This window comes from Phyllosticta capitalensis (assembly GCF_038381095.1).
Source record: "Phyllosticta capitalensis strain CBS 128856 chromosome Unknown BKA78scaffold_4, whole genome shotgun sequence".
NCBI classification, from domain to species: domain Eukaryota; kingdom Fungi; phylum Ascomycota; class Dothideomycetes; order Botryosphaeriales; family Phyllostictaceae; genus Phyllosticta; species Phyllosticta capitalensis.
The window spans coordinates 2,867,572-2,894,577 of record NW_027117442.1 but is presented as its reverse complement, the minus strand read 5'-3'; the positions used below and the strand labels follow the sequence as shown (position 1 = coordinate 2,894,577).

At 56.7% G+C, this 27,006-nt stretch overlaps 9 protein-coding genes across 9 annotated transcripts; 6 read left to right on the top strand and 3 right to left on the bottom strand.

Moving 5' to 3' along the window:
• Nucleotides 1-133: 133 nt before the first annotated feature.
• Nucleotides 134-970, top strand: BKA78DRAFT_127165 (uncharacterized protein). The gene has a single exon (XM_066882537.1). The coding sequence runs from the start codon at nt 283-285 to the stop codon at nt 889-891; it is 609 nt and encodes a 202-aa protein (XP_066745982.1). The 5' UTR covers nt 134-282; the 3' UTR covers nt 892-970.
• Nucleotides 971-9,308: 8,338 nt separating this feature from the next.
• Nucleotides 9,309-12,202, bottom strand: BKA78DRAFT_295116 (uncharacterized protein; the record flags this gene model as incomplete). Its single annotated transcript, XM_066886440.1, has 2 exons — nt 9,309-9,659; nt 9,710-12,202. The coding sequence occupies 2 exons, from the start codon at nt 12,200-12,202 to the stop codon at nt 9,309-9,311; spliced, it is 2,844 nt and encodes a 947-aa protein (XP_066745981.1).
• A 1,504-nt stretch (nt 12,203-13,706) lies between these two features.
• BKA78DRAFT_126991 (uncharacterized protein) lies at nt 13,707-14,835 on the top strand. Its single transcript, XM_066882536.1, has one exon. It carries the CDS (start codon nt 13,796-13,798, stop codon nt 14,627-14,629), a length of 834 nt encoding a protein of 277 aa, XP_066745980.1. The 5' UTR covers nt 13,707-13,795; the 3' UTR covers nt 14,630-14,835.
• A 488-nt stretch (nt 14,836-15,323) lies between these two features.
• Nucleotides 15,324-16,233, bottom strand: BKA78DRAFT_249838 (3' exoribonuclease family, domain 1-domain-containing protein; the record flags this gene model as incomplete). Its single annotated transcript, XM_066884507.1, has 2 exons — nt 15,324-15,810; nt 15,932-16,233. The coding sequence occupies 2 exons, from the start codon at nt 16,231-16,233 to the stop codon at nt 15,324-15,326; spliced, it is 789 nt and encodes a 262-aa protein (XP_066745979.1).
• Nucleotides 16,234-17,259: 1,026 nt separating this feature from the next.
• BKA78DRAFT_352367 (alcohol dehydrogenase superfamily, zinc-containing protein) lies at nt 17,260-18,288 on the top strand (the record flags this gene model as incomplete). The annotated part of the gene is made up of 3 exons (XM_066891340.1): nt 17,260-17,283; nt 17,761-18,055; nt 18,107-18,288. The coding sequence occupies 3 exons, from the start codon at nt 17,260-17,262 to the stop codon at nt 18,286-18,288; spliced, it is 501 nt and encodes a 166-aa protein (XP_066745978.1).
• Nucleotides 18,289-19,111: 823 nt separating this feature from the next.
• Nucleotides 19,112-20,295, top strand: BKA78DRAFT_126984 (uncharacterized protein). The gene has a single exon (XM_066882535.1). It carries the CDS (start codon nt 19,248-19,250, stop codon nt 20,007-20,009), a length of 762 nt encoding a protein of 253 aa, XP_066745977.1. The 5' UTR covers nt 19,112-19,247; the 3' UTR covers nt 20,010-20,295.
• Nucleotides 20,122-21,742, top strand: BKA78DRAFT_250337 (major facilitator superfamily domain-containing protein; the record flags this gene model as incomplete). Its single annotated transcript, XM_066884558.1, has 3 exons — nt 20,122-20,558; nt 20,621-21,443; nt 21,494-21,742. The coding sequence occupies 3 exons, from the start codon at nt 20,122-20,124 to the stop codon at nt 21,740-21,742; spliced, it is 1,509 nt and encodes a 502-aa protein (XP_066745976.1).
• A 482-nt stretch (nt 21,743-22,224) lies between these two features.
• Nucleotides 22,225-25,242, top strand: BKA78DRAFT_312926 (uncharacterized protein). Its single transcript, XM_066888340.1, has 2 exons — nt 22,225-23,357; nt 23,410-25,242. The coding sequence occupies exons 1-2, from the start codon at nt 22,403-22,405 to the stop codon at nt 24,858-24,860; spliced, it is 2,406 nt and encodes an 801-aa protein (XP_066745975.1). The 5' UTR covers nt 22,225-22,402; the 3' UTR covers nt 24,861-25,242.
• On the bottom strand, nt 25,026-26,231 carry BKA78DRAFT_352364 (uncharacterized protein; the record flags this gene model as incomplete). The annotated part of the gene is made up of 1 exon (XM_066891339.1): nt 25,026-26,231. One exon carries the CDS (start codon nt 26,229-26,231, stop codon nt 25,026-25,028), a length of 1,206 nt encoding a protein of 401 aa, XP_066745974.1.
• Between the last annotated feature and the right edge of the window lie 775 nt (nt 26,232-27,006).

Genomic DNA, 27,006 nt, shown 5'->3' with positions numbered 1-27,006 from the left:
TGCGTCGTTTTACCACTTTGCACTGCGCCTTTTCTCTACTCTGTTTGAGGGGCGGACGCACCTTTTTCTACACTCCTGCCGTTGTTTTTTTTTTTTCGTTGCTGACAAGATGAGGAGAGTGCTTGGTGAATGGGTGGTATCTATTTTTGCTTCTGTCTGGATCTGCCATGTCGAGGTCAAGATATCGAGCCATTTATTCATCTGGTACTTAGGTGCCGCTTCCTTTGGTCGCGTTGCTGCGTTGCTGTACGCTTTGGTTGCTAATTTGGACAAGCGAAAGCGATGGCGATGGCGCAAAAAGTGCTGCGATGCTGCGATGCTGCTCTCACTCACGCGTTCACAGCGCCTACCATTGAAACTCTAAGACATGTCGCGCTACACATTTCGTCTGCGCAAAAGCAAAAGCTGACACTCTTATCTAATTCATCTACCTACCTCTCAAGAGACCATGTTTGCTTGCCCACTCTCTCACTCACTCCCATCAGCCCACCCCACCCCCTTTCTCATTCTCATTCTTCCACCACCACCCTGCTCGACTCATCAACCAGCCAGCCCAGCCAGCCAGCCAGCCAGCTAGCTTTTCTTTTCTCTCCTTTCCTCTTGCTTGCCTTTGCTAACCGCCGCCCTCTTCTCGCGCAGCATCACCTTCGGCGTCCCCATCCCGCCCTCGGTCTCTCGCGCAAGGTCCCGCTCGAGCGACGAGCGTCCCGCGTCGCTACCGCCATCGCAATCACTGGCTCGTCCGCCCCTGGCCGCCGTGCCGCCTGTGAAAGTTGGGGTGGGAGTGGGAGTGGGAGTGGGAGGGGGAGGGGGAGGCCGCCGCTGTTGGACTGGTGCTGCAGAAACGGGTCGGTCCGGCGGCGCTGGTTCTGGTGCTGGTGTTGGTGTTGATGACGCCTGGTCCAGCGCCTCCTGCGCCGAAGCGAATGGCGAGCGCGTCAAGGCCGACGAGCGTCGTGCAGGTGACGGGGAGGACCGTCAGAGGAGGAAGGGGCTGGGGGGTGGGTGGGAGCAAAAGCAGAGGCAGGGCGAAAGGCGGGGTCAAGGGGAGAGCGAATGGCGGGGAGAGCTGGGGTGGGAGCAAAGTCGGGAGCAGCAACAGGAAAAGAGCATCATGAATCAACGCCTCAAGCGCGCCCGCTGGCGCTGGAGCGTCTCCGGGGGCCCGGGACGCGGCGAGAGGGCTGCTGTTGTGGGGGGCATGTGGTAGATTAGGTTGGGATTAGGATGGCGATGGGGGAGGGAGAGGGAGGATCAGGGGAGGGGGGAAGGGGAAGGGATGGTGTAAAGGGGGAGAAGGATCAGGGAATGACGTGACGTTTCTTCTGCTCGGTGCTCGGTGCTCTGCTGTCCTACTAATGGTGTGGTGCTGGTGGTGCTGTTGCATTGTGTTGCGTTGATTGTGTGATTGCATGAGGAGGCCTCGCACACACGCCCCTAGGCCCTGGTTCCGGGCGGCTGTCTGAAATGTCTGCCTATACATCTTTATTGAAGAGGTGAGAGATGCGAGGAGGGAGGTGATGCGATGCGGCGTAGGCAGCAAGCAGCTGACCAGACCTAGAATATGGACCGTAGATGGATTGGTGCGAGAATCCATCCAAACACCCCCGGCAGGGCCTCGCAAAACTCGTCAAAGCCGGAGTAGGTGGGGACGGGGAATAGGACCATACTTTTGCTACGCTGCTCTCATTGCGCTATTCTTATCGTCTTTTGTTATCGTTCGTCACCCTTTATTGTTGTCGTGATTCGTCGTCGTCGTCGCGATTCGTTGTCGCGATTCGTCGTTGTCGCGCTTCGTTGTCGTCGTGATTCGTCGTTGTCGCGATTCGTTATTGTTGTTGTTGCAGGAACACCTCCCGCCCTTTTACTCACCACTCACGTGAGGACTTCCCTTTGCTAACTAAATCCAAACTTGATTGATTCCTATTTGGGTTTACGCGTGCCATTTACCACCTCTGCTGGCGAACCCCCCACCAAAAAGCCCCCCTTATGCAGCACCTAATTCCCCGTCCGCCTTCGGAAGGCTCGACGACACGTCGCTGCCGTGGCCCTACGCTTCGCTCCGGGACTCTGCGCCGTAGTCGTCTCACCTTCCTCTGGCTTGCCGGGGGATAAACTCACGCATCCGTCCACATGACAGCTCGGTGAATGAAGCAGTTGGTTGGATATATAAAACTTACCCTTGTATCGCCTCTTTTCTTTCTCTACATAACCTGCGCAGCCAGCGCGTCGGCGCGCAGCGAATTTGTACACTGTGGTGGGTGCTCATACTCCGACCACAATGCACTGGCTGTCGCGGTTCTTTTGTTCTGTTTCACTGTTCTTGCGGGGGGAGGCTGTAGTGGGTAGGTAAGTGAGAAGTCAGGAGTAAGGAGTCAAGAGTTGCGGGGGCTGTGAGCAAGTTGGATGGTGTTGAAGTGCGGCATTTGAGCTTGACAACAAATGGCAGTGTCAAAGAGCATGTAGACATCTGAGAGAGGTCAAGGAGTGGGCGCATAGATGAACGAGCAGGTCGGTTGCGAAGCCACAACCAAGTCGAAATCTTCCGCGACAAGACCCACGCACAACAAACGCAGCAGTCGATCGTTTAGATGTCTGTGACATCCCAGACAGTGTTGCATAGTTGTGAAGGGCGTTTGCAGTGGCTAAGGGAGTGCGTGAAGAGAAAGTCTGACTAGGGCGGGGGAGGAGGGCGGATTTTATAGGCGAGAGGGAGGCAGAGGAGGTAGAGGAAAGGGGGAAGAGGGGGTGGCGCGTAGTCCCCTCGCCGTCTTTCAGGCGGGTCATAGGGAGAGGTAAGGGGTGGAAGGTGGGAAAGAGGGTATAAAAAATTCGCTCTACCCTCTCTCTCCTGGTCTGCCGTCAACACCAGCCTGCTGCGGGGCAAACCTCTATGCAAGTCACCAAGCTTTGTTGTCTAGAAAACCAAGACTGTGTGTCTGGAGGGGCCGGCCTTAAACGCAAGCTCGAAGTACTGGTCTGCTGGCTGGCTTGCAGGTCAGCTGCTTCTTTCCATATTTTTTCGCTTTTGGCGTTCGAGCGGAGGTTTTGCCGTTTGAGGAGCGACTTGGGCGTTGTGGTGACTGGTGGTGGCGTTGAGCGGTGATGATTAAGTGCGGCGTTTGAGCCTGATGATGCAAGTTGGCGTCATTGCTCGCCGCAAACACAGGACCAAGGGGGAGAAGCAAGTGAATAATGGACGGATTGATGGGTGGGTTGCGGAGCCAGCCAAGTCGTATGGGCGTCTGTCGCGAGACGAACACAGCAGTAGAACAGTCGTCTGGAAAGAATTTCTAGACAGTGAAGATTTTGGCTGGATGAAACATTGGCAGTAGCCAAGAAGACGAGTGAAGAGGATGAGGGGTTTTAATAGGCGAGGAGGGAGGTGGTTTAGGGGGAAAAAAAAAGGCGCGCGTGATCGCTGAGATTTTGTCGGCGGAGCAGGGAAAGAGGTATAAAACATCGCTCTCCCCTCTCCCTCCATCTGCCGTCAACACCAGCCTAATACGGGGGAGTCTCCTATCTCAAAATCTCAAAAGAAATACTGTGGTTGGAGAGAAAGGAGTCAGCCACAGGCATCACTGGCCAGCCGGCTTCTTTTCTGTCGTGTTCTCGCCACTTACGCCTCTAGCCGCAGGAGTTGCCGCAGTTAAAATAGGCGGCGGTACCTCGTACGTATTGTGGAATAATGAAGACAAGTTGCTAAAGCATAATAGTAATGAAGGGAGACGATACGACTTAGCGTCATTGCTTGCCGCCGAGCAGACATAGGACTGAGGGGGAGAAGCGAGTGGATGCGGGAGGCATGGATGGGTAGGACGCAAAACGCGCAAAGTCTTGAAGCCGTCCGCCGGGAAACAGACGCAGGAGTTTGCATTTTCACATTTGTTCGGCCACAAAACAAACGCAGCAGTGACGACTCCCAGTAATTCAAGGATTCCAGACAGGTCCAGCAGAGGTTGGCTGTGTCGAGAGAAACGGGTGAAGAGAAAAGGGGACTTGTGGTGGAGGAGAGCGCGCGGCGCTGCGCGATTAGCCAGGATGATGCACTAGATGACAACGCGCTTGAAATGTGCTGGACAACGTGCTAAGCAACACGCCGTATCAGTAGACTGAAATGACTGCTGAGGAGGGGGGGTCAGAAATCCAATCGCCGCGGCGGAAAGCGTTTGTGGGAACAACGTGAATGGCCGATGAGATACACCAATTTTGGAGCGACATGACGGAATAAGTCGATGTTGGGTGGAGAAGAAAGAGAGATAGTGTTGATGAAGGAGTAAGGAGGTATATAGAAGGAGATGGATGCGCGAGGTGCAACAACCGCGATGTCTGAAAGTCCTTAGCCACAAAGCCACAAGGCAGTCATTGGTTATCCACGACGCTTCTCAGACAGTGGCCGTGGATTTTTGCTGGTGAGGCAATTGACCGTGGACAAGGAAGTGAGTGAAGAGAACAGGTAACAAGCTAAGGGAGAGATCGCGGTCTTATAGTCAAAGAGCAAAGAGCTGTGTGTGTGTGTGTGACTGTGGTCTGCTGACTGCTTGGGTCTCTGTTAAGCAGGGAGTATTTAAACACCGTCCTTCCTCTCTTAATACGGGCAACGGCCAACCTGTCGGCCTACCAAGTCAGAAATGCCAATGTCATCCACGCGTGACTGGAGAGACAGAGTCAAAATCACGTCAATCTCAGGACTGACTGGCCGGCTTCTTTCTTTTCTTTCTCGCCTTTTTGTCCTCTCCTTCTGTTTGAGTGGCAGTGCAGCGGTAACCGCGGGCCATTGCAGTGGCAACAAGCAGCAAGCAGCAAGGTTGCGTGATGAAGGTAGGTAGCGCTCAAGCTCAACCAAGCAGGTTCAACGCCACTGCGCGCCGCTGAGATTCGTATCCGCATCAGTCAAAAAACTTTTGCCAAGAGGTTTACAAAGAAAGTGATGGTGTGCGCTCCGCACACCGCAGCAGTGAAAGCAATCCTTGACGAGTTTCAGAGTCTCCCAGACAGTAGTCGATGCCCATCAGACCATTGAGGGCTGTTAAGGCAGGATAGAATAGGCAGGGAGGATGGTCAGGTGGTGGAGGAGGGGGCTTTTATGGCAGAGGAGGCAGGATGTGGAAAATTTAAACAGATCACGCGCTTTCTCCTGACTGCTCCGGTGCGTGTCAGGAGCCGCAAAGCGAGTAGGCCGCAGGAGGTATAAAAGCGTCGCCCTTCGACCTTCGAGCTCTGCTATCAACACAGGCAGCGCGTAAACGGCTAGGGTCGGCTGTAAAGACTGCAACGAGGTGAATGAAGCATGACTTTCTGTCTGGAAAGAAAAGGCAAACATCGCGCTCGACTTGTTGGCTGGCCTCCTTCCATTTTGCCTCTTACCTCTTCGCCCTTCCCTTCATTACAAGAGCCAGCAGCAGTTCTAAGCGCTTTTAAAAGTAGCGAGGTCGTGTGATAGAGCTGCGCAGCGTCAAAGCTCAACGATGCCGATTCAAAGTCTCCGCTCGCTGCTAAATCCGCTTGAGTTCAGAAATTCTTTACAAGAAGGCTTGAAGAGCAAGTTTATGACCGATGTGGTCGTTGCCGCACCGTCGAGGTTTGTCGAGTTGGCATGAAAGCAGTGAAGAGAACGGGTGGGTTGGCGCGAGGGGAAGGAATTTCATACTCAAAAAGGAGAAGCTCGACCGCGTGACTCTCGCACTTTCATCAGTGCCCAAGTCTGTGGACTGTTTAGGAGGAAACAGGTTTCAAGGTATCGCTCTTTCCCCTTCTTCGAGCTTTGGTCAATACAGTCACCGCGGCAAGCTTCCTTCAAGAAGGAGCAGGATGACGCACACTGTATTCGGGAGACCGATCTGCAGCACCGGCTATACTGGCCGGTTGGATTTCTTTTCAGCGTCATTGCTTCTGCGTCTGACAGAAATTAGCAGCTGCGGGTAGATTTAGTGGCGAGGCTGCATCGTCACACAAAGCAACGTCGAAGGATAATGGTGTAAGATTCCAGAGGAGCTTGCTAGAAAGGCGAGAAGGGAGCTTCAGGGGCGAGCGAATGCAGCGTCAACCACTCCACAGAAGAGTATTGAGACTTTGACACTATTAGACAGTCGCTGTGCTCCAACCTCTTTTGGTCGCCCAACCGATTTTAATGAGCAAGGACGCGCGTTAAAATGAAGGGAATTGAGTTGTTAAAGACCAAGAGGTTTTAGAGCGGTGGAAGAGAGAGTTGATGCGGAGAAAGAAAGTGGTGCGTGTTCAAAGCGTCTCGTGATCGCTTGGGTGTGTCTGTCAGGGGCGGCGAGAAGTATAAAGACCTTGACAGTCTCCTATTCTCTTCCCACAAATTTAGCCGCCATACTAATGGATTGCAAAGAGTGATCATTCAGGATGACAAAGCGTGCCTGGACAGACTGATCTAGACACAGCAGACTGGTGGTTTTTTTTGGCTGGCTTTCCTTCTTTTGCGTCCCCTTTTCCACTCCTTAAGATTGCATGCAGTGGTTCAGGAGACGGACAGATGATGATGGCGACCAATGTCCGAGGCTGTTGTTCGTGTCATCCAAGATCATTGATTGCCGCAGAAAGTGATGACTGCACATGAAGTGACTGCACAATTTCAAAGGTAGGTGGCTAGGTCGGCCGCGCGGCACCACAACTCCAAGCCATTCCTTTGAACACCATGGTCATTTTCCAGGACAGTATGAATTGTTACCATGCCTGATACGGTTGCGTATGCGCTGGAGACTGAGTGAGGAGGAGGAAAGAGACCTGCAATGGCACGGAGGTCGAGATACTTTATAGGGAAAGAGGGAGACGGATCCGCGCGTGATTGCAGTCTCGTGACCCAACTGCGCGGCAGAGGTCAGTCAGGGGAAGAGGGATATAAAACTTCGCCGCTTCTCCTTGCAGTTCCAGTCAACGTCCCAGATGAGCAAACAGCTCTGAAATTGTACCATTCTTGCAAAAGTTTGCTGGGGAAATGGATCCAAGACACCTCTACTTTGTTTCTCTCGTTCGGGGGGCCGCGATAGCCGCGGACCGCACATGCGATAGCCGCAGTGTTGGCGACAAAGACTGCTGATACGAGCAACGGCATTCAGGCATAATGGTGGAAGTTATGAGCGACGACAATTGATGCTGGAATGCAAAATTGCTGCGGGTGCATGCGGGCTAGACGAGTAAGCGGGATGTTCGTTGATGTCGTCAAAGCAAGACAGCAGTCGCTCGAAGGCTTCAAGACAACAATCGAGCCATCGCCTTGTTGTCGATACGTGCGCAAGGAACTGCGATTTGGGAAGGAAAGAAAGTGGTCTAGAAGTGGAGATTCAGGGTCTTTTATGTCGAAGAACTAGGCGAGAGAAATGGAGCATGCCGTGGTTAGTCCCGTGGTGACTGCGTCTCGTGATCGCTCGATTCGCGTTGGAATAGACGTATAAAAGTGTCATGCCTCTCGCCGTTGCAGTCCTCTATCAACGCACCAGCAAACCAACTAGCTCTGCAACCGCCCAAATGACATGGACTGCCAGGAGTACTTCCTCGGAACATGCACAACTCACCAACTTCGAGACTTGTTTTCTCGTTCTTCCCGTTTGGGGAGAAGGTGCGGCGGCGGCGAGCTGCGATTCCAATGGCAGGAACGGTGGCAGCAACAACAAGTGGCGTAGAAAAGATTCATTTGAACGAAATGACGGGGGTATTGAGCGTTCCTGGTCATTGTGGCAGGTTGAATTGCATTGCTGGAAGCGTGGAAGGTCGAGAGATTGTGGCTTGCTGGGCTGAGCATAGCATACGCACAAGGCAGCAGCAAAGTTTTGGTCTGGCTTGTTTGCAAAAGATAATCGGGGCTGTTGGGCGGGATTGAGTGTGCGCCAGAGAGCTAACGATGAGGAAATAAAATTGAGTTGACGGAATGGAAGGTAGGTTTTTATAGCTGGAGAAAGAAAGGCGACATGTACAAGGCTGCTCTCGTGATCCAAGTCTCCTGACTCCCCGACCATTTGCCAGGGAGCGCTACAAAAGCATCGCTACTCTCCTTGTCAGTCTTTCTTCAACCCTCCATCCGACACAGCAGCAACTCTGTAGGTCGACAGAATTGACTCCTGGCTACTCGTTCCAGATGAGCAGAAACACAGTGGTAATGGAATGAGTGTTTTGCGCATGTAAATAGATACAACGACGTCCCACGTCCTGTCTGCACGAGACGACGAAAACGTAGTCCAGTCCAGTCCGGTCGCGTCCAGTCGCGTCCAGTCGCGTCTCATCAACCTTTTCCAACTCCTACGACACCCTGACACAAATCGCTTCCGTCCGTCCGTAACCGACCTCTCGTCATTCTCCCCCTCCTCCATCAAGGTACTGTACTCGAAATGGGGGCAACGGAGGAAGGCAAGGCGTAGAAAACGACCGAACCGCGTCAAAGAGAGAACACAACCCACGCCCAACGACAAATGAGCAGCTGTCAGATGGATGGCCAACCAAGTAACATCCCAACCTCACCTTACCACACCATACAAGCCAACAAGTAAAGTAAAAACTCCATCGAAATGCACACACACACACACGTACACATAGCATGGAAGACGAGTCCATCCGCGTGCGTCAGTCGTGAGAAAGAACCAAGAAGAAATAGACAAAACTGAAGGAAAAATGATTGGAAGAAAAAACAGTAAACAGATGACACCAATCCAAAAAGTCTCTTCTTTCTTCTTTGCCCTCGAGACGCCGGACCCCGGGTCAATGATGATAATGATGATGACCGCAATGATGATGTAGGTGATGGTACAATGTGCGACAGTAGTTAGTGGCGTCCCATAAAGAAAAAAACAGAAAAATGAGTTTCCCTCGCTCTTCGCGATGAGTTATGAGGGCGTGAGTGAGTGCCGTGTGCATCGTCAATGCTTCCTCTCCAACAAAAAGATCCAAGAAAGTCCCCGGCCGGCCCGCCCCTTTTACATCGTAGTCTTCTTCCTCCCCTCTCCCATAGTCATGGCCACATTCGTAGTACAGCGTTCAGCAAGGGAAACACGAAACTTTTTTTTTTCCTCAGCTTCTTCCCTTCTTCTCCTCATTCATGTTGTTCATTCCCATCATGACCTTTTTTTCGCATGCGTTGGCGAACGCGTTGGTTCGCTGCTGCCAGCAGCGCGCCGCGGAGGCCTCCTCCGCTGCCACCATCCCCACCAGCGCCAACCACCGCCGCCAAACCGGCGACCGAGGCCTAACCATCGCCTGGTGGGGTGCTGGGCGGGCGTGCGCGGTCGCTGCTGGAGCAACAGCTGCTGGTGCTGCTTCTCCCTTTCGCGGTCTTGCTTTTCCAGGTCGGCGATTCATAAGCGGGCAGCGCGCCAGCGGCCGTCGGCGACGGTGCTGAACTTGACGCCGCGGCCCTTGCGCGCCACGCCGCCGTTCATGAGCCAGCGCGACAGGTTCTTGCACTGCGACACGTCAAAGTCTTGCAGGTCCGAGCAGCCCTCGAGGATGGCCTCGACGCCCGTGCCCGTGACGCGCACACACCCGCGCACCGACAGGTACTGGAGCTCCAGCAGGTGCAGCGAGATGGAGCGCAGCGACGAGTCGGACACGGCTGACCCGCAAAACGCCAGGTTGAGGTGCGTCAGCGACGGGCAGCCGAGGGCGACGACTTCGGTGGCGGTGTCGGAGAGCGCGCAGCAAAAAGACTGTACGTGGTTAGCACCTACTGCTCGTCACATGAGAACGGCGGGCTTACAAGATCGAGTTCCTTGAGGTTCTTGGCGGCGTTCGTTAAAAATACAATGGCATTATCCGTAAGATACGTGCAGTCGGCAAGGCAAATCTTGGTAAGGTTCGGAAAAGGGTAGACGCTCCAGTGCTGGAATCCCTGGTCTGTTATGGTCGTGCATCTCGTAAGGTCAATCTCTTGGAGGCGCGTGCTCGCGTGGACGGCAATGTGCGCCATGCTGCGGTCCGTAATGTGCTTGCAGTAGCTTAGTGTGAGCCGCTTTAACTTGGGGCATCCAACGACGGTGCCAGGTGGAAGCTGCTGGACTTGCTGCTGCTGCATTCGGCGTCCATAGCGCCCGTTCATGTGGTGCTGCTGCGCCTGTTGCAGGTAGCCAGGGGGCAGTTCGGGTACAACCCAGCCGATGACGCGAGCAAGGAGGTTGTCTCCAACCTTGCGGCAGTTGCTGAGGTCGACGTCCTCAAGGCCCTTGGCCTTGTTCACCATTTCGAGGACCGCTTGTCCTGTAATGTCCCAGACGGACTTCATCCTCCAGATCTTGACATTGGCGCCGCAATTCGTGGCGAGCGCTGTGAAACCTTCGTCTGTGAGGTGGAAGCAGTTGCTAATATCGACATATCGCGGGCGCTGGCCGACAAAGGGACAGATGATTTTGGTCATGACATGATCGTTGATGCGGCGGTTGTGAGGAGCCAGGTCCAACGTGTGCAAGATGCTGGGCGACGAGCTCAAAATCTTCATCCAATGCATAGACACGCGACGCAGATGCATGAGCTCCTTGATGTCAAGGTATTGGAAGATTCTGACAAGGATGACGTCTGGCAGAGTGCCCTTGCCCCTGCGGCTCGGCCTGCGCACCACCTTTTGGCGCTTAAAGGAGCTGGAGCGTTCAGGAGTCAGGCGCTCTTCTTGCTTAAAGATCGGAGAAGGCAACAAGCCATTTCTTGTTGGGCTGGGACTGTGGTTGCGCGCAGGTCCTTCCTGGCCTTTCAAAGTCTCCTGAGCCGGTTCTTGGACTGGCGGTGCGCCCGGTGTCGGCGGTGCCAGCGACGCCCGCCGAGATCTCGAGCGTGCATTTTCCAAGTCTACATTGAGGAACGGGTCGGGGTCAAAGTGGTCAACAAGCAAATCGTCCTCCTTTGGTCTCAGGGGAAATGTGGAGTCCTTGCTCTCGGCAAACGAATCGGTAAACATGACGGCCGGCAGACTCTGCCTCCGCTCTGGGGCCCGGTCGTTGAGCGCGAGCTCGTTGATGGCAGGGGTGCCATCAAAAGCATCTGGCATGGCAGTGTCCTCGCCCGGCACGTCGACCTTGCGCGCCTCGAGACGCGCCTTGGCCGTGTTTTCGACCTGTTGCCGCAGCTCGGGCGAGCACTTTTGCCAAAATTGGTTCAAAACATCGCCGCCAATTGTCAAGCATTCGACCAGGGCGATTGACCGCACAGTGGCCGTGCGCGTTGGCGCGAGGTCCAAGCTGACAACTTCTCCAAAATATTGTCCTTGCTTGAGACGGGCAATCACGTGTTGAATGTTCTTGGGGCTGGATTGCTTCCTGCGCGTGGCCTCGTCCGGGGGTCTCTCAATGACGACTTCGACCTCGCCGCGGATGATGAAGAAGACGTCGCGCCCGTGCGAGCCCTGTTGAACAATGTCGGTAAACGGCGGGTATGTCCTAGGCTGAGCATTGAGACCGAGAAAGTGCAAAATATCAGACGGCAGCTCAGAGAAGAGCGGCATCTCCTTGAGCAGCTGGCGGACGTTTACAGAACCGCTCCCAAGGGCGCTGGCGGCAGCCGCCTCGGCCAGACCTGGGCTGGGAGACTTGCGCTTCTTGCTGTTGACGACGACCTCGCCGTCGCGCAACTCGCCCGCCTCGCCCATTTCCACGTCGCCATCAGATGTCTCTCGGTGCCGCTTCACGCTTCGCGACGGACCCCGGTTGTGCTTTTTCGAATCTCTGAGCTCCTTCTTCTTGCGCTCCAGGATGGCTAGCCGCTCCTTGGCCTCGTCCAGGATGGACTGCTCGACCTCGGGGAAGGCGGGCAGCTCCTTTCTGAGGTCGCCCTTGTCCAGACGAACGACCATTGAGCGCATCTGGGCGACAATGGTGGCGGTACGGGGGATTTCCATCAGGATGCCGATTTCTCCAAAAAAGGCGCCCGGCTTGAGCTCGGCAAAGGTGCTCTCGCCGTCGCGTGAAGTGACGCGAACGGCGCCTCGCACCAGCCAGTACATTGCCTTTGCATCGTCACCCTCGGATATGATTGTGTCGTGTGGCGAGTAGAGCTGGGGACGCAGGTGCTTGCCGATGGCGGCGAGGAACGAGTCTGGAGCGGATTGGAAGAGGGGAAAGGAGCGCAGACGGTCGATGAGCTCCAGAGGCAGGCCCTGAATGGTGGAGGCGGCCAGAGGCGAGGGGCGGACGGGCTTGGTGGGGTTTGTCTCGGTGTCGAAGGCGCGTATCAAGGCGAAGGGATCGGGGACGGGACCGCCATTCATCTTGTTGGCGTAGACGGTCGGGCCCGAGGCCCGGTGGTGTCGCCGCATCTGGGGCTGACGGCGTCGTCGCGCGAGGCGAGGGGCGTGGGTTTCGGGAGGAATGGTGAGAGGAGTTGACGCGTCGTGGAGGTGGGAGGAGGGACAGGAGGACGAGTTGGGTTACGTAAGGCGGGGAGGTGGTGCGTGGTGGCAGGTCAGAGAATCGCCTGTTGCAGCATTGCTCGAATACGGGATAATAATAATGGAAAGGAAGCCGGACGGCGGCAATAGTTATAGGAGGACGGAGTGTGGGAGGAATGGGCAGACGAGGGTTTGTTGGCAGACAAGCGGTCAACCGTGGATCAGTGGGACTGGGCGTACGAGGGGAAGAGAAGCGGATAATTCAGACAGCACGGTCGAACGGCAGCAGCCGGCGGGGAGGTTCGGAATTGCGAGAGTATTGTAGGTAGTCGACGATATAGGATGTAGGAATGTTGTCGACGTGGTGTTGCTGTCAGAGGTAGGTGGTGCCAGGAGCCAGGTCAGGCACGGCGGCGGGGATTTGTTTGACGCTGAGGTGGGACTGGCAGCGGGCTGGGGCACGCGATATGCGATGCGCTGCGCAGCCGTTCCTTTCGAAGGTTTCTGGAAGCCCACACCACACAGACCGAGATGCGACACAGGCTGCAGGCCGACTTGAACTCCCTCAAGTAAGGTGGAGGCCAGTTGAGGCTCCAAGTCCCAAGCTTCATGTCATCCGCCCGTCAAGGATAGGGGTCTCCCTGCTTCGTCCCAGACTTGACGTTGCCTTGGTCGCTGTCCTGACCGTGATGTGATGTCTGCCCCTCCATGCCCTCCAAGACTTTATGCCTGAGGCCAAAGCAAACACTTCAGTTGCCACCTTCAATCCTTCAATCCGTCGTCGGCCAATTTTTTCCTACTGACCTCTCGACCGCTGGGGTTTCCCTTTTCGGCCGTCGAGACATGGCCGACCTGATCGTCTCCAGGACCAGCCTGTTTGTGCCCCGCGACTCAGACTGCCAGCCAACCCAAACCGACAACACCATGCACCAAGACCATGACTACAAATGACTCACTGCATCCTTTGAGAATAAGAGCCTGGGGCCAAAAGCTGCAAGGCGGTATAAACATGCCCATCTATCCTGTATCAATCCATCAAATCCCTTTCACGTCGTCTCGTCTCCAGCACCATGGAGTCCAATCTAGATGCATTTCTCAGCCGTTATAATTCCTTCGTCGTCGTCGCACTGCACGATTCAAACCAAAATTCCAGCCTGTCCGACCGTTTCTTCAGGTGGCTTGCAAGGTGCATCCTCGTCTTGTGCGCGGGTCCGTATTCCCACCTCAGCCATCACCAGCAGACAATTCCACCTTCTGCCCATTCTTCCGAGACAACAGAGACCCATATCTGCTAGCTGCGACGCCGTCGCCATGTCCATTCATCACCCACTATCGCCCGCTAGCACATCTTCATCTCATGACCTCTGCCGCTAACACCCCGCAGAAATCCACGCTGCCTCTCCCGACCTCGTCCTCGAGCCGTACCCCTTTCTCCTCGTCCCATCCAGCGCCTCTACACCCCTGCGCTATGTGATGGGCATCCAGAGAGGCACCGCTGCTGTGCAGTCCGGGATCCGTTTTTCTCTTCTGGAAAACGAGGATGAAGGGCTTCCAACGCGCCTCACGTGCGCTCTCCAAACCTTTGTCGCCCACTGCACGCAGCAACCTCAGTTCCCCCGCCGCGTGGCAGGAGGGGGAGCAGGCGTCTGGATCAACGCACGCCATCTTGCGCGCGAGCACCTGCCGTCGCCTACCGCACTACAGCACCTTCCCATCCATCAGTCGAGCAGTGGAAATGGCGAGCAAGAAGACGGCCGCGTCTTCCTCGGCAGCACACTGGACCCAACACGCCCGCAAGAACAGACACTGCCCCTCTCCGCCATCGCGGCCATCCAGAAATCGCTACGTCTCCCCTCCGCCGACCCCGTCGACCCCGTCCCCGCTCCCGTCACTTTGCCAGACGTGCCCTACACCATGTCCCCCTTGCCCCCTGGTGATGAATCCATTCGAGCAGCCTCGCTGCCTGCCGCGGGCAAGCTGCGCCCCATCCAGGACATCCTCTCGCGCCTGACGCATGACGCCAGTCTGGGCGGCCCCGCCGCCTTCGTGATTGGCTACGCGGACCGCTTCGATGGCGTCAAGGAGGTGCGCGCGGATCGCTGGATCGCCGAGAGCACGGAGGAGGAGTGGGTGCCGCTGCATCGGGTGCGGTATGTCAGGAGGGTGAGGAGGGGAGAGAGGGATGGAGAGGCGAGAGATGAGGTTGGTCAAGCGGCGACGGGTGATGGTGAGGTCGTCTGGTGGCGCGAGGGACGCTGGGACGCCGTGTTTGGGAGCGGTGCGACGGCGAGGAGAGAAGGAGTCTGAAGGTCTAAAGTCTGAAGCCCAGTGAACTCATCGTATTAAGAAAGTCTGTATGCAACGAATCTTGGGAACTGAGGTGAGAGGCACAGCGCAACTTCAACCGTAGCAAACCCTCGTTACTAACGGGCTTGCTTGCGTTGGACGTTGGCAAACCCTCGTTACTAACGGACTTACTACGTTCGACGTTGGCAAGCCCTCCAATCACACAACGTACGACGAGTTTTTGCAACTTCAAACGTCTATAACGCTGAATTTTGGCAGGGGCACGGACGGAAAGTTGAGGAGATGGCCAAATATGGCAAGGGTGACTTGACTTCAAATGAATTGGTACGCTATGGAGCGATTCTGTCCTTTTCCAAAGGTTCTGGCGTGACTTCCAGCGCCCCCGGGATGGGGGGCTGGAAGCGTCAATTGAATGCACGTGGGTATGAGGAAGGCGATGGAGGGTTTGAAATTCGGTCTTGATGTTTTTTGTCCTGGGTATGTAGATGGCTTCGTGTATTTCTTCTCCTGCCGGCCAAGGCCTTGTGCCAGCATTTCACTGGCAAATGTCCAGTCGTCTGCCTCCCATCCGTCCTTCTCTTTGGAGCACCGTCTCCTCAGACAGGCCATCCAACATCTCGGGAGTTTGGTGGTATGCACATCCCAATCCAATGATCCATGATTGTCTCGCTCGCTTGCTCGCTTTCGCCTTTTTTCAACCCAAGCTCCCCTCGACCATCCTCCGCCCATGTGCCCGCACCACCTCATCTAGCAAGCCCCTCACCCGCTTGCACCCGTCCACGCCCACGGCCAACATGGGCTCCAGCCGTGCCAGGGGCGCCTTGGTCTCCATGACGCAGACGGCGACGCGCTCCGTCTCGCCGAGGCAGGCGAGCGTCAGGAACGGCACGTCCGACTCCTCGAGCGAGTTGAGGTCGAGCAGGGGATCGGCGTCAGCGCCGGCATTCGCGTTGGAAGCGTCGTTGGACACGATGCCGGCTGTGCAGGCGACCAGGTAGTCGGACATGGGCACGCCGGCGTCGATGAGGGCCAGCGTGGCGGCGTTGATGCACGCCGCCAGCAGCGAGCCGTCTTGCGAGAGGATGTGCAGCGAGATGGTGATGGTGCTGTGCGGGTACCGCGTCGTGTGCAGTGTCGAGGCAAAGGCTGAGTGCAGCGTGTGTTGCATTTCGGCGGTGCGTCTGCTCGCGTTTGCTGTCAGTAACGGCTTCAATGCTTCCACTATCCATCACGACCCCAAAGTTTCAGTCTGCCTGTCTCCAACCCGGCACGGCGTAACTCTGAAGAAGGGAACCAACTCACTTGTCACCCCTCGTCCTCCTCTTGCGCTCCACGCCGCTGAACCCCGCAAAGCCAATCTCAACCTCAATGTTCGCCCTGTCGCCATCGCCGCCGCCGCCGCCAGCCGCTCCCGTGGCCGCGCGCCGTCCCTCAGTCGGCCCCGTCACCACGCACACGACCTTTGTGTTGCCCATCTCGAGGTACGCGGAGCCGTCGGCGGCGGCCTGCGTGCTGATTTGCGCGTGCAGGCGGCGCAGCTCGTTCCAGCGCCGCCCGTCGAGGCGGAGCAGCGCGAGCGAGTAGGCCGATGTGTCGAGCGGCATTTTGGATGCCGCAGAGAGGAGAAAGCGGAGGAATTGCGTGGGTGGTCGAGGAGGTGGAGGGCGTGTGGGAGTGCGGTGGAGATTGGCGCAGAGGGGAAGAGTGTCGATGTGCTGGTGTTTGGTGTTTGGGAGGTGCAGACGGTAGCTCGGTGGTTTCGTTGGTAGGGCTGGATGAAATTCGCGTCCCGAGGGCGCGGGTGATCGACAGCGGGGGTTGTGACGTTTGACGAGCTGGTCTGGCGGGATTTTGAGTTTTGTTCGCTCAACCTCGTTCTTCTATCATGGCCAACCGGTTGGTCTAGTTCACCTGCTACTACATGTATTTTCAATTGATGACAGCTAAATTTCTTCTTCTCACCCAACTTCTCTGTTTGCGCAGTGTTGTAATTGACATCGCGGCACAACGGCCACTAAATCTCATGTCCAAGGGAATCGGACGAGAAGACACGCATCTGCCATCTTCATCTTCCAGATTTCATTCCCAGAAAATCAAGTCCTGCAAACTCGGGGGGTCTGCAGTCTAGCAGCGCAGCTCTGCACCATTCAAGCGCCTCCGTACTTAATGATGGAGAAGACTGCACACACCACACGCGTACACCCCGCCAGGCCAAGAGCCAGCAAAATATGCACGACCTTCACCTCCGCGCGTCAGCTTACCAATCCACACGCCCACCAGCCTCACATTCCATCATGTAAGCCGCGGGCTGGACGGAAGAATTCCGCAACCGGTGTAGCTGACCTGTCAGCACACTAAGATACTGGCGACGAATTGGCGATTCCCGTCTGCTGCCCGGCCTGCAGTCCCCAAAGCGGACGGAATAGATTCCTCAGTGTAGCTTTTGACAAACGCACGTTTAGTTAAACGTGAAAGAGGAGAGTGGAGACGGGAGACGGACGAGTACGCGTGGTTGGGAAGAGGATTATGGTGCGGTGTTCTCGCGCTTTGCATTCTGGAGTGGTCATATATGAGGGCGAAAACCATGTCTAGTCCAAATCTCATGCACCAGCCGGCATCACGACACCAAGATGGCCACTCAAAACCGCGTTTGGGTCATCAGCGGCCCCGGCTAACGCACACTCGTCTCGTGCTGCTGCATCCGACGATGTGGATGGCGGCGGGGGGACATCCATTGGGCAATTTGCGGATGGAGAGCGTGCTGGGCAGCGGCGACATCGACGGTGCCTTGCAGGAGTCAAGTGTTTGGTGGTCGACGACGCGTACATGCTGTGGGCGCCGGCGAACGTCGTTCTTGTCGAGGCGTCGGCGTGCGTGCGTCACGTCTGGGCTGGCTGCTTTCAATGCGCTGTTTGAGGGACCCGTGGAGACGAGGGAGATAGTCACGGTGGTGACGCAGGGGACGGGCGGCATGAGTTGCTTAGGTCTGCCATTCAGGCAATGTTTGGAGATGTGGTTGCTCCCCATGTTTCTTCTTCTTCTCTAGGTTGTGTCTACGCGCTTCTTCAGCTGCCCGGCTGGCGCCATGTGGAGTGCAAGTTGGATTACGATGCTGATGTCAGATTAGCTAGCAGCGGGCGGCGGGTGCAACCGTCATTCATATTGCAACCTCGTCGTCCGACGACAAGCTCGACTTTGCAAAGAAGGTCGGTGCCAAGTACACCGTCAATTACAAAACGACGCCCGACTGGTCCGCCGAGGTGCTGCGCCTGACGAATGGCAAGGGCGTCGATCATGTCATCGAAGTCGGCGGCTCGTCAACCATCGAGCAGTCGCCCAAGAGCGTCCGGAATGGCGGCCTGGTGACTGCGCTGGGCGTGCTGACTTTTGGCGAGAAGACCGACTTGATTCCTCTGAGACTGGTACGTTGTTCATGTCCAAGGGATCCAAGGTCAGGCTAACATATTGTGTGCCCAGTCCGAGGCGTCATTGGTGCTGGGAGCAAAGAGATGAAATCGAGGTTCGTCGAGTTTATCGAAGAGCACGACATTCGACCCGTCATTGCCAGCACGTTCTTGTTCGACGAAGCACCGCAGGCGCTGGCCCGCCTGGAAAAGCAAAGAGAGATTGGGAAGATTGTTATCAAGATTGAAAGCTGAGGGTTGCACAAGAATTACACCTCGTGGCCTTGAGCTTTTTGGGGCGGCGCGCAACGCAAGGGGGCGTTTCTTTCCTACGGTTTGGTAAGCCATGCTGAATTCAGAAGCTTGATCGTCAATGTCCCAGGGACATGAAGCGTTGAGAGGAGATTTCTACTGACAATGACGTGACTGAGAGGGTCGAGACTCCCACAGGGATTCGCCAGGTACAGCAATCGTGCGTCAAGCGTCTACCTCGCAGAACACATGACGCTGAAAATTCGCCGGGAAGACTTCACCGCAATAACTACAGCAACCACGACTGCAATGGCGGTCGGGCAAGACGCGCCGCAGCATGCTCGTGAAGGGTACAGATACGAAGTGCCCAGTACACAACAGCGGCAGTGTGGTTGCAAAAGTACAAGAAATCGACAGCGACATAACTTTGTGGTAGAGGCTCGGGCGGCTGCAGTGCCGTTGCCTTGGTCGTCATGTCGATTCGGCCACAAAGGAAGCCCGAGGGCGCGACCAGAGCCCGCTGTGCCGCAAGCAGTGCGACATGTGTGGCGCAAATGGCCGTTTGCAGCCAGAGCAGCAGCTGCTCCATTGGAAAGCAATTTCGAGTCTGCGGCGCACGTGGAGACGGCAATTCCCCCGTGTGACCTGCAGCGACACATTGATCCCTTGGAGACCCCTCAACCTGTATAGATATCTGTTGTTGTTGCTGCTGCTGCTGCTATTCTTCTTGACCTTGACCATCCGACGTTGCACACGGAGAGAGGCGCTGCGCTAGTCGGCTAACCGGCACGCGCGCGACGGACCGCATGACGGCAGACCAGCCCTGGGCTTGGCCCTGGTGGTGGTGGTGATGGTGAGGAGTGGTGGTTTGGTGGCGCATTTTCTACCTGGCAAGGTCATGACTCCCGTCGAGGCGGCTCGGCTCTGGTTGCAATTGGACATGTTTTCCCCACTGACTGTCCATGGCCCGGGGCGTGGTACTGGGACTTGGACTGGGATCAGGAGGGGCTCCGGCAATGGTGACCAAGAGGGAGTCAAGGGTGGGTGGGGCTTGTGTCTTGTGCGACGCGCACCCTGGGCATCGTCCATCAGTTCGGCACCTGGCTTGGTGCTCTGTCCGAGGCTTCGTGGAATGGAGAATCGACACCACCACCACCACCTGGAGAAATGGCACTTTGTCTGCTTCCCCGGCGTTTACACAAACGCCGCCCGACGTGCCTACCCTCCTCGTCAACACCTTCTTTCTGGTGACATGCAATCTCCTCCCCATTTCTCTTCTCCCACGCCGCGTCAACCTCAGCCTTTTGGCGCTCTCCTCTCTTCGCAGCCGTGCCGACGGCAGAAGCGCCCATTCATTTTATTCCCGCTCACGTCGCTTTTGCATCTGTAGCTCGCGCAGCTTACCTGCATGCTGCTGCTGCTGGTACTGCCCGCGGCGACGGAAGCTAGTCTCAGCCTCATCACGACACCACGCACGCCGCCAAGCCCAAGCCTGCTTCTGCAGCTGCTGTTGCTGCCCGGTATCAATTGAAAAAGGCTTCCAGGAAGCCCTCAACTTTCCCCGTTCCTTTTGCTCAGCACAAGTCTTCTCTCAGCTCAGTCTCCTCGATAACTCACGCTTTCTGAAGCCGACTCGCGCGGTTGGCCATGGCGCGCTTCAATTCCGACACCTCGCTGTCAGACAAGGACGAAAAGTACGAGGTCGCATCGGAAGAGCGCCATAGCAGCAGCACCAGAGGCGCCGTGCTCGTCACGTCCGACTATGGCATTTACAAGGCGGCGCTGGAAGAGCAAGAGCGGCGACGGCGAAGAGAAGAGAGGGGAGCAAAAGGCGCCATGGAGGTAGACGACGACCTGGACATTGAAAAGCAGAGCGTTGCCTCGTTCAAGACGGCATCGAGCTCGCTCAACTTGCCCGAACGCTACGAGCCTGCGGCCGAGGAACCGTACGCAGCAGATCCCAACGTCGTCGACTGGGATGGACCAAACGACCCGGCAAATCCCATGAATTGGCCAAAGAGCCGCAAGTGGCTCATGATTTCCGTCGTATCGGCCCTCACGTTTCTGATACCCCTGGGCTCGTCCATGTTTGCGCCGGGCGTGCCTGAGCTCATGGAGGAGTTTGGGTCCAACAGTGAGGTGTTGGCGGGATTCGTCGTGTCAATCTATGTCCTCGGATTCGCTTTTGGGCCATTGATCATTGCGCCGCTGAGCGAGATGTACGGTCGACTGCCGCTGTATCATGTGTGCAGTGTACTGTTTATCGTTTTCATGTGAGTTGACGCTTCCTTGATGCTCCTGAATTGCATGAGATGAGAATGCTTACACTATTCAGGGTCGCCTGCGCACTCAGCAAGAATCTAGCCATGCTAATCGTCTTCCGCTTCTTGGCCGGCACCGTTGGTGGAGCGCCCCTGACTCTGGGAGGTGGCACCATTGCCGACCTGGTACCCCCAAAAGATCGCGGAACAGCAATGGCAATCTGGGTGGCTGGACCGACAATCGCACCCGTCATCGGTCCCGTGGGCGGTGGTTTCCTCGCGCAAGCCGTCAGCTGGAGGTGGGTGTTTTGGGTCGTCAGCATCGCTACAGGCGTCATCACCATCATTGGGTTCATTCTGATGCGCGAGACCTATCCGGTGGCGATCCTTAACGCCAAAGTCAGGCGGCTGCGAAAGGAGACGGGCAATAAGGCGCTCCGGTCAAAGCTGGATTCGGGGTTGGCAGCTCGCGCTCTCTTCCTTCGCAGCATCGTGCGGCCAGCTAAGATGTTGATCTTCTCGCCCATTGTCTTCCTGCTCTCTCTTTACGTCGCCATCGCTTACTCGTACCTCTACATTCTCTTCACGACCTTCACCACCGTCTTCGAATCCTCGTACGGCTTCAGTCCCGGAATCGCTGGACTTACCTACCTCGGCGTCGGTGTCGGCTGCGTGTTGGGTCAGTGGGCCTTTACCGTCTTTGGCAACCGCATTGCGCGCGAGCATTTGGAGAAGGGAGACTTTGTTCCTGAACACCGGCTGCCTCTCATGTTTCCTGGAGCAATCACGATGCCTGTGGGCTTTTTCATTTACGGATGGTGTGTGCAGTATCAGGTGCACTGGATCGTGCCCATCATAGGGACTGGATTCATCGGATTCGGACTGATGCTGCTATTTGTAAGCTTTGCCCTGAAGTTGGTCGTCCACGGTTACTAACGAGCTTCTAGATGGCACCAAACACGTACCTCGTTGACGTCTACACGATGCACGCCGCCAGCGCCATGGCCGCCAACACGGTGCTGCGGTCCACCTTTGCCGCCTTCATCCCGCTGGCCGGTCAGCCCATGTACCGCGCCCTCGGCCTTGGCTGGGGCAACTCATTGCTGGGATTCGTTGCCATCGCTCTCATCCCTATTCCTCTTCTGTTTGTCAAGTACGGCGCCACTTTGCGGACGAGGTTTGTTGTCAAGCTGTAGAAGCAGAAAATCGTTCAACGGGGAAAGATCGGGCAGTGTAAGCACTGTTTTTGCAGGACGTGGGCCCGCCGGCGCTTACTGGCGCGTTGCTTTGATGACGCGAAAAGCGTGCGAGATGAGGTGAATTTCTTTGCAGGGCTTGCTTAAAAGACCAGACCGGCGCGTCTCAGGAGCTTCAAATACGGCATCATCCACAGAAAGTACAGAATAGGGAAAAGCAAATAATCAAAACAGCCTACATTACCTTTGTTTGCGTCGTCTGCGGCAAGCTCTCGGCGTACAATCTTTGGCACAAGTCCTGCGTGACGAGCCATCCTGTTGTGGAAGGGCAGTGTCATGTACCGCCTGCAGTAGCCGAGCACATGGAATTGGATACGAGGTGTGATAGGGCACTGTGATGGACGTCGAAACAAGCTCTTTGTCTTGCTATCGCCGCGCCTCGGCATCCACCCCCGCGTGCCGCTAACACCCCCACCCTAGCTTCATGTTGCTAGCTCCCCGGCCACGACTTGTCGTGCACGTCATTGCCGCCGCCCAAATCGTCAACACCATCGGATTACACCGCGCTCCACTATTTGATACCGCCCTCTCGCTGCTCCTCTTTCGATTCATGGAGCAGTCGAGCCTCGTCCTCACGCCCTCCTCCAGCTACCGCCCCTGATGCTCATGCGAGACGCCGAAAAGCGAGCCGCAATGGCCGACGAACACACGCCGTTGATTGCCGTCGTTCCCGTGGCTCCGCGTCCGCCACGCTATCCGCACCACAACCTACGCCGCGCGTGTACCTACACGCTCGCCATTGTCCCAGCTTTCGTCCTCGGCGCCGTCGTCGCCTCCCTGTTCCTCCTGCCTCCCTTCTTCCCCGGCGACAGCGCCGTCGCTGCCAAACAAGTTCCCTTCTTAAGAACCTCGCCCGCGGGCCTGAGCAAGTCATGGCCCCGAACCGAGGGACTGGACTTCAAGGACCTGGAGGATATTTTGAAGACCACCCCCGATGCGGAGAAGGCGAGGGAGTGGAGCAAGTACTACACCGCCGGGCCGCATCTAGCGGGCAAGAATCTGAGCCAGGCTGTGTGGACGAAGGAGAAGTGGGAGGAGTTTGGCCTGTCCACCGTCGACATTGTGGCCTACGACACGTATCTCAACTACCCGGCCGGCCACCGCTTGGCCATGCTGGAGAAGAGCGCCAAGGACAAGCGTGACGGAGAGACGTCTGCCTGGAAAGTCGCATACGAAGCCAGCTTGGAAGAGGACGTTTTGGAGGAAGACCCCACGAGCGGTCTCGTCGATAGGATTCCCACCTTTCATGGCTACAGTGCGTCGGGAAACGTCACCGCGCCCTTTGTCTACGTCAATTACGGCACGTACTGGGACTTTGAAGACTTGGTCAAGGCCAATGTCAGCCTGGAGGGCAAGATTGCCATTGCAAAGTATGGAGGCATTTTCCGTGGCTTGAAGGTCAAGCGTGCCGAAGATTTGGGAATGGTTGGCGTCGTTCTGTATTCTGATCCGGGTGATGATGGCGAGGTGACGGAAGAGAATGGCTACAAGACTTATCCCGAGGGCCCTGCCAGGAACCCGAGCAGTGTCCAGAGGGGCAGCACCCAGTATCTGAGTAGGTTTTGGGATATGAGCTTCTTCGGACCAGTCTACTGACCGCATTTTAGGTGTCCAGCCCGGTGACCCAACTACCCCTGGTTACCCCTCGAAGCCCGACTCGCCTCGTGAAGACGTCAAGGGCAAGATTCCCTCTATCCCCTCTATCCCCATCTCCTATGTCGATGCTCTTCCGATCCTCAAGGCCCTGCACGGCTACGGTCCCAAGGCAGATGACCTTGGCAAGGACTGGCAAGGCGGCGGCCTTGGCTACAAGGGCGTCAAGTACAACATTGGACCTTCGCCCGACAATGTTGTCCTGAACCTCGTGAACGAACAGGAATACGTCACGACACCCCAGTGGGACGTCATTGGCATCATCAACGGCACGATTGCTGACGAGGTGGTTGTTTTGGGTAACCACCGTGACGCCTGGATTGCTGGTGGTGCCGGTGACCCCAACTCTGGCTCGGCTGTCATGAATGAGATTGTTCGATCTTTTGGCGTGGCTCTTGCTCAGGGCTGGAAGCCTCTCCGCACCATTGTTATTGCTAGCTGGGATGGTGAAGAGTACGGACTTATTGGTTCTACTGAATGGGTAGAAGAATACCTCCCCTGGCTCTCCGAGGCGGCCGTGGCATACATCAACATTGACGTTGGTGCCACTGGCCCCTCTCTCACCACCTCGGCCGCGCCTCTCCTAAACAAGGCATTGACAGAGGCGACCTACAAAGTCCTGTCGCCCAATCAAACAGTCGTCAACCAGACGATTGGAGATCTTTGGGACAAGAACATTCGGACCATTGGCTCTGGCTCAGACTTTACCGCCTTTCAGGACTTTGCTGGTATCCCCTCTGTCGACTTGGGGTTCACTACCAACGAAAAGTCTGCCGTTTACCACTACCACTCCAACTACGACTCTTTTGCCTGGATGGAACGCTTCGGCGACCCGGGCTTCAAATACCACGTCGCCGTCACCCAGCTCTTCGGCCTGCTTGCCGCCCACGTCATTGAGCGGCCCATCATCCCCTTCAATGCCACCGACTACGCCATCGGCCTCAAGACCTATCTCGACAAGGTCGAGGCCAAGGCCGCCGCGACCAAGGGGCTTGATGAATGGGACCTCACCTCCATCTTCCAGGGCGTCAAGAAGGCGCTGCACAAGCTGGAAAAGGCGGCGTCGGCGACGGACGCGACGGCCGCGTCGCTGCAGCAGGAAATCGACGACCACGAGATCCCCTGGTGGAAGTGGTGGGAGAAGGTCAAGCTCTACTACAGTGTGCGCGCCGTCAACGCAAAGTACAAGTACCTTGAGCGTCAGTTCTTGTATCCCGAGGGCCTCGATGGTCGCTCGTGGTTCAAGCACGTCGTTTTTGCCCCCGGTCTCTGGACGGGGTATGCCGGTGCCACGTTCCCCGGCTTGGTCGAGTCGGTCGACAGTGGTGATTTGGAGAATGCTAAGAGGTGGGCGGGCATCATTGAAGGCACCTTGAAGAGCGCCGCGGAGCATTTGAAGGAGTGAGTGTGAGGGTGATCAAATTGAAAAGATTCGGGCTGTGGAATACATAAGGCGAAAGGTTTGGCATGAATTATGAGTATGCAGGATGTGTTGATCATTGTCATGGTGTATCTAGGAGCAAGGAACCAAAATGCAACCAGTTAGCGGATCAATTTCAATCTTCGGCTTCTAGTCCACAGGCATCGACACCTTTGTCGAAATATCCGCAATGCTCTGCAACTTGTCCGCCGGCGTCCGCCCCAACCCGCACTCGGACGCAACACCAACCTCGCGCTCCTCCCCCAGCACCTCCCGCGCCGCCCTCAACCTCCTCCACGTCCCCTCCTCGTCGTCCGCATGCACCAGCCCCAAAAACAGCTCCGCCCTCCCCACGTCCAACTCCCTCAGCGGCGCAAAGTACGCGCCATCAGTCCGCTCCTTGGGCACGGGCAGATGCCACCAGTCGACGTCCCTCCGCGCGGCCCGCATCACGGCATTCGCCATCTCAACCGCCAACCCCAAGTCCGCCGGCTCGACAAAATGCGCGTTGTGCCAGTCGCCGTGGCACACGTGGAAGCCGACCTGCACGTCGCTCTCCACCGCGTCGACGACCCGCACGATCCGCTCCACCACGCCCTCGAAATGCGGCGCCCCCCAGTACGGCGCAAAGTGCGGCCACCAGCACCGCTCGTCGCCGCGCCGCAGCCCCTCGAGCGTCAGCGTCTCGGCCGCGACGTCGATCTGGATGGCCAGCTGCGCGTGCGGGATGGCCGCTTGGATGCGGCGGAGAGCAGAGATGAGTGCGGAGGTGTAGAGTGGCTCGATTGCCAGCTGGTACTCGGGCCGCACGAGGCACATGACGGCCGTTGGCGTCGGGATGCAGACTTGGAAGCGTGTGTGCGGTGGGATTTTGCCCGCGGCGTGTAGCTTCGCAAACGCCGAGTAAGACGACAGCGCTGCGTCGTCGTAGCCTGTCGTCAACCCCCCATCCTGTTCCCTTTCCCCTTCCTCCCCCGTACCCATCATCATCCCCTTCACAACCCTGTCCACCTCCTCTTGCGACACTGCCGGCAGCGGCACGCAATTGAAGCCGCTGTCGTACTGTCGCAGGACTTGGGGCGCGGCACGCGCGAAGACGTCGCGCTGCCAGGCGATGAAAGAGCCGCGTGCCGCCGGTTCGCCGTCGGGGAGGCGCCGTAGTCGTGAGGGGTAGGAGGAGAGCATGGCGCTCATGGCGGCGTAAGCGGTCGTGCTGCCGCTGAGGGAGCCGATCAGGTGGACGCCCAGGGGTGCCGGGGCGGTTGGAGGGGGTGGGGAGGGGGAGGATGTGGAAGGGGAAGGGCGGGAGGAGGAGGGGTTGGAGGGGGTTGAGGAAGCTGTCGTTGTGGGTGCCATTTTGCCGTCTTAATCTCGTCCGTCTCTTTCTTCCCTTGCCCTTGCTAATAATGCTCTTGCGCCAGTGCGTTCTGTGCCGTCGTCTCCAACTTCGTCTGTAGCCCGTCGTTGCTTGTCGTCGCCGTCGACTTCTTGTCCGCCTCTGTCCACTGTCTTTCCAAAACTTGCTTCCAACCAAGGAACAAATCGACCCACTGGCTCGTCTGTCTCAGTCACTCACGGCAAACCAATCAACCAGTCAGGCAGACAGGGCCTTCCGCCGCGGCTCCGCCATATATACCCCCATCGCTCGGGCTTCTCGGCCACAAGCCTCGGCGTCCGAATGCGACGCTGGCGATCACTGCGTCGCCGCGAATTCAAGTGGGTCTCCTCTCCCTTTCACCCCAATCCCATACTGCAGACTGCAGATATTTGGGTCCGTGTGCTACTTTTGCGTCTGTGTTGCCCGATTACGAGCGAGGCCGAGCGGGCTTCGGTCTGTTGTGTGGTAGGTTGCGAGGTGTGGGTTGTGCGTTGTTGTGGGGAGGTGGAGGGGGGTTTGAGTGGCTATTTTTCTCCATTCGATCTGCTCGCACATGAGGAGTCTTTGGGCGACTTGGTATTTTGGGAAATGGGGAACGAGGATCAAACAACAGTCGAGCGAGCAGCTTCTGAGCTCTGACTTTGAGAAGTGATGGCGAAAATCACCATGACTCCTATGCTTCTTCACCGTTGGACCACGCTGCTGATTGACGATACATTGATCTATTTCCATAACCACAGCTGTCGCCTGCAC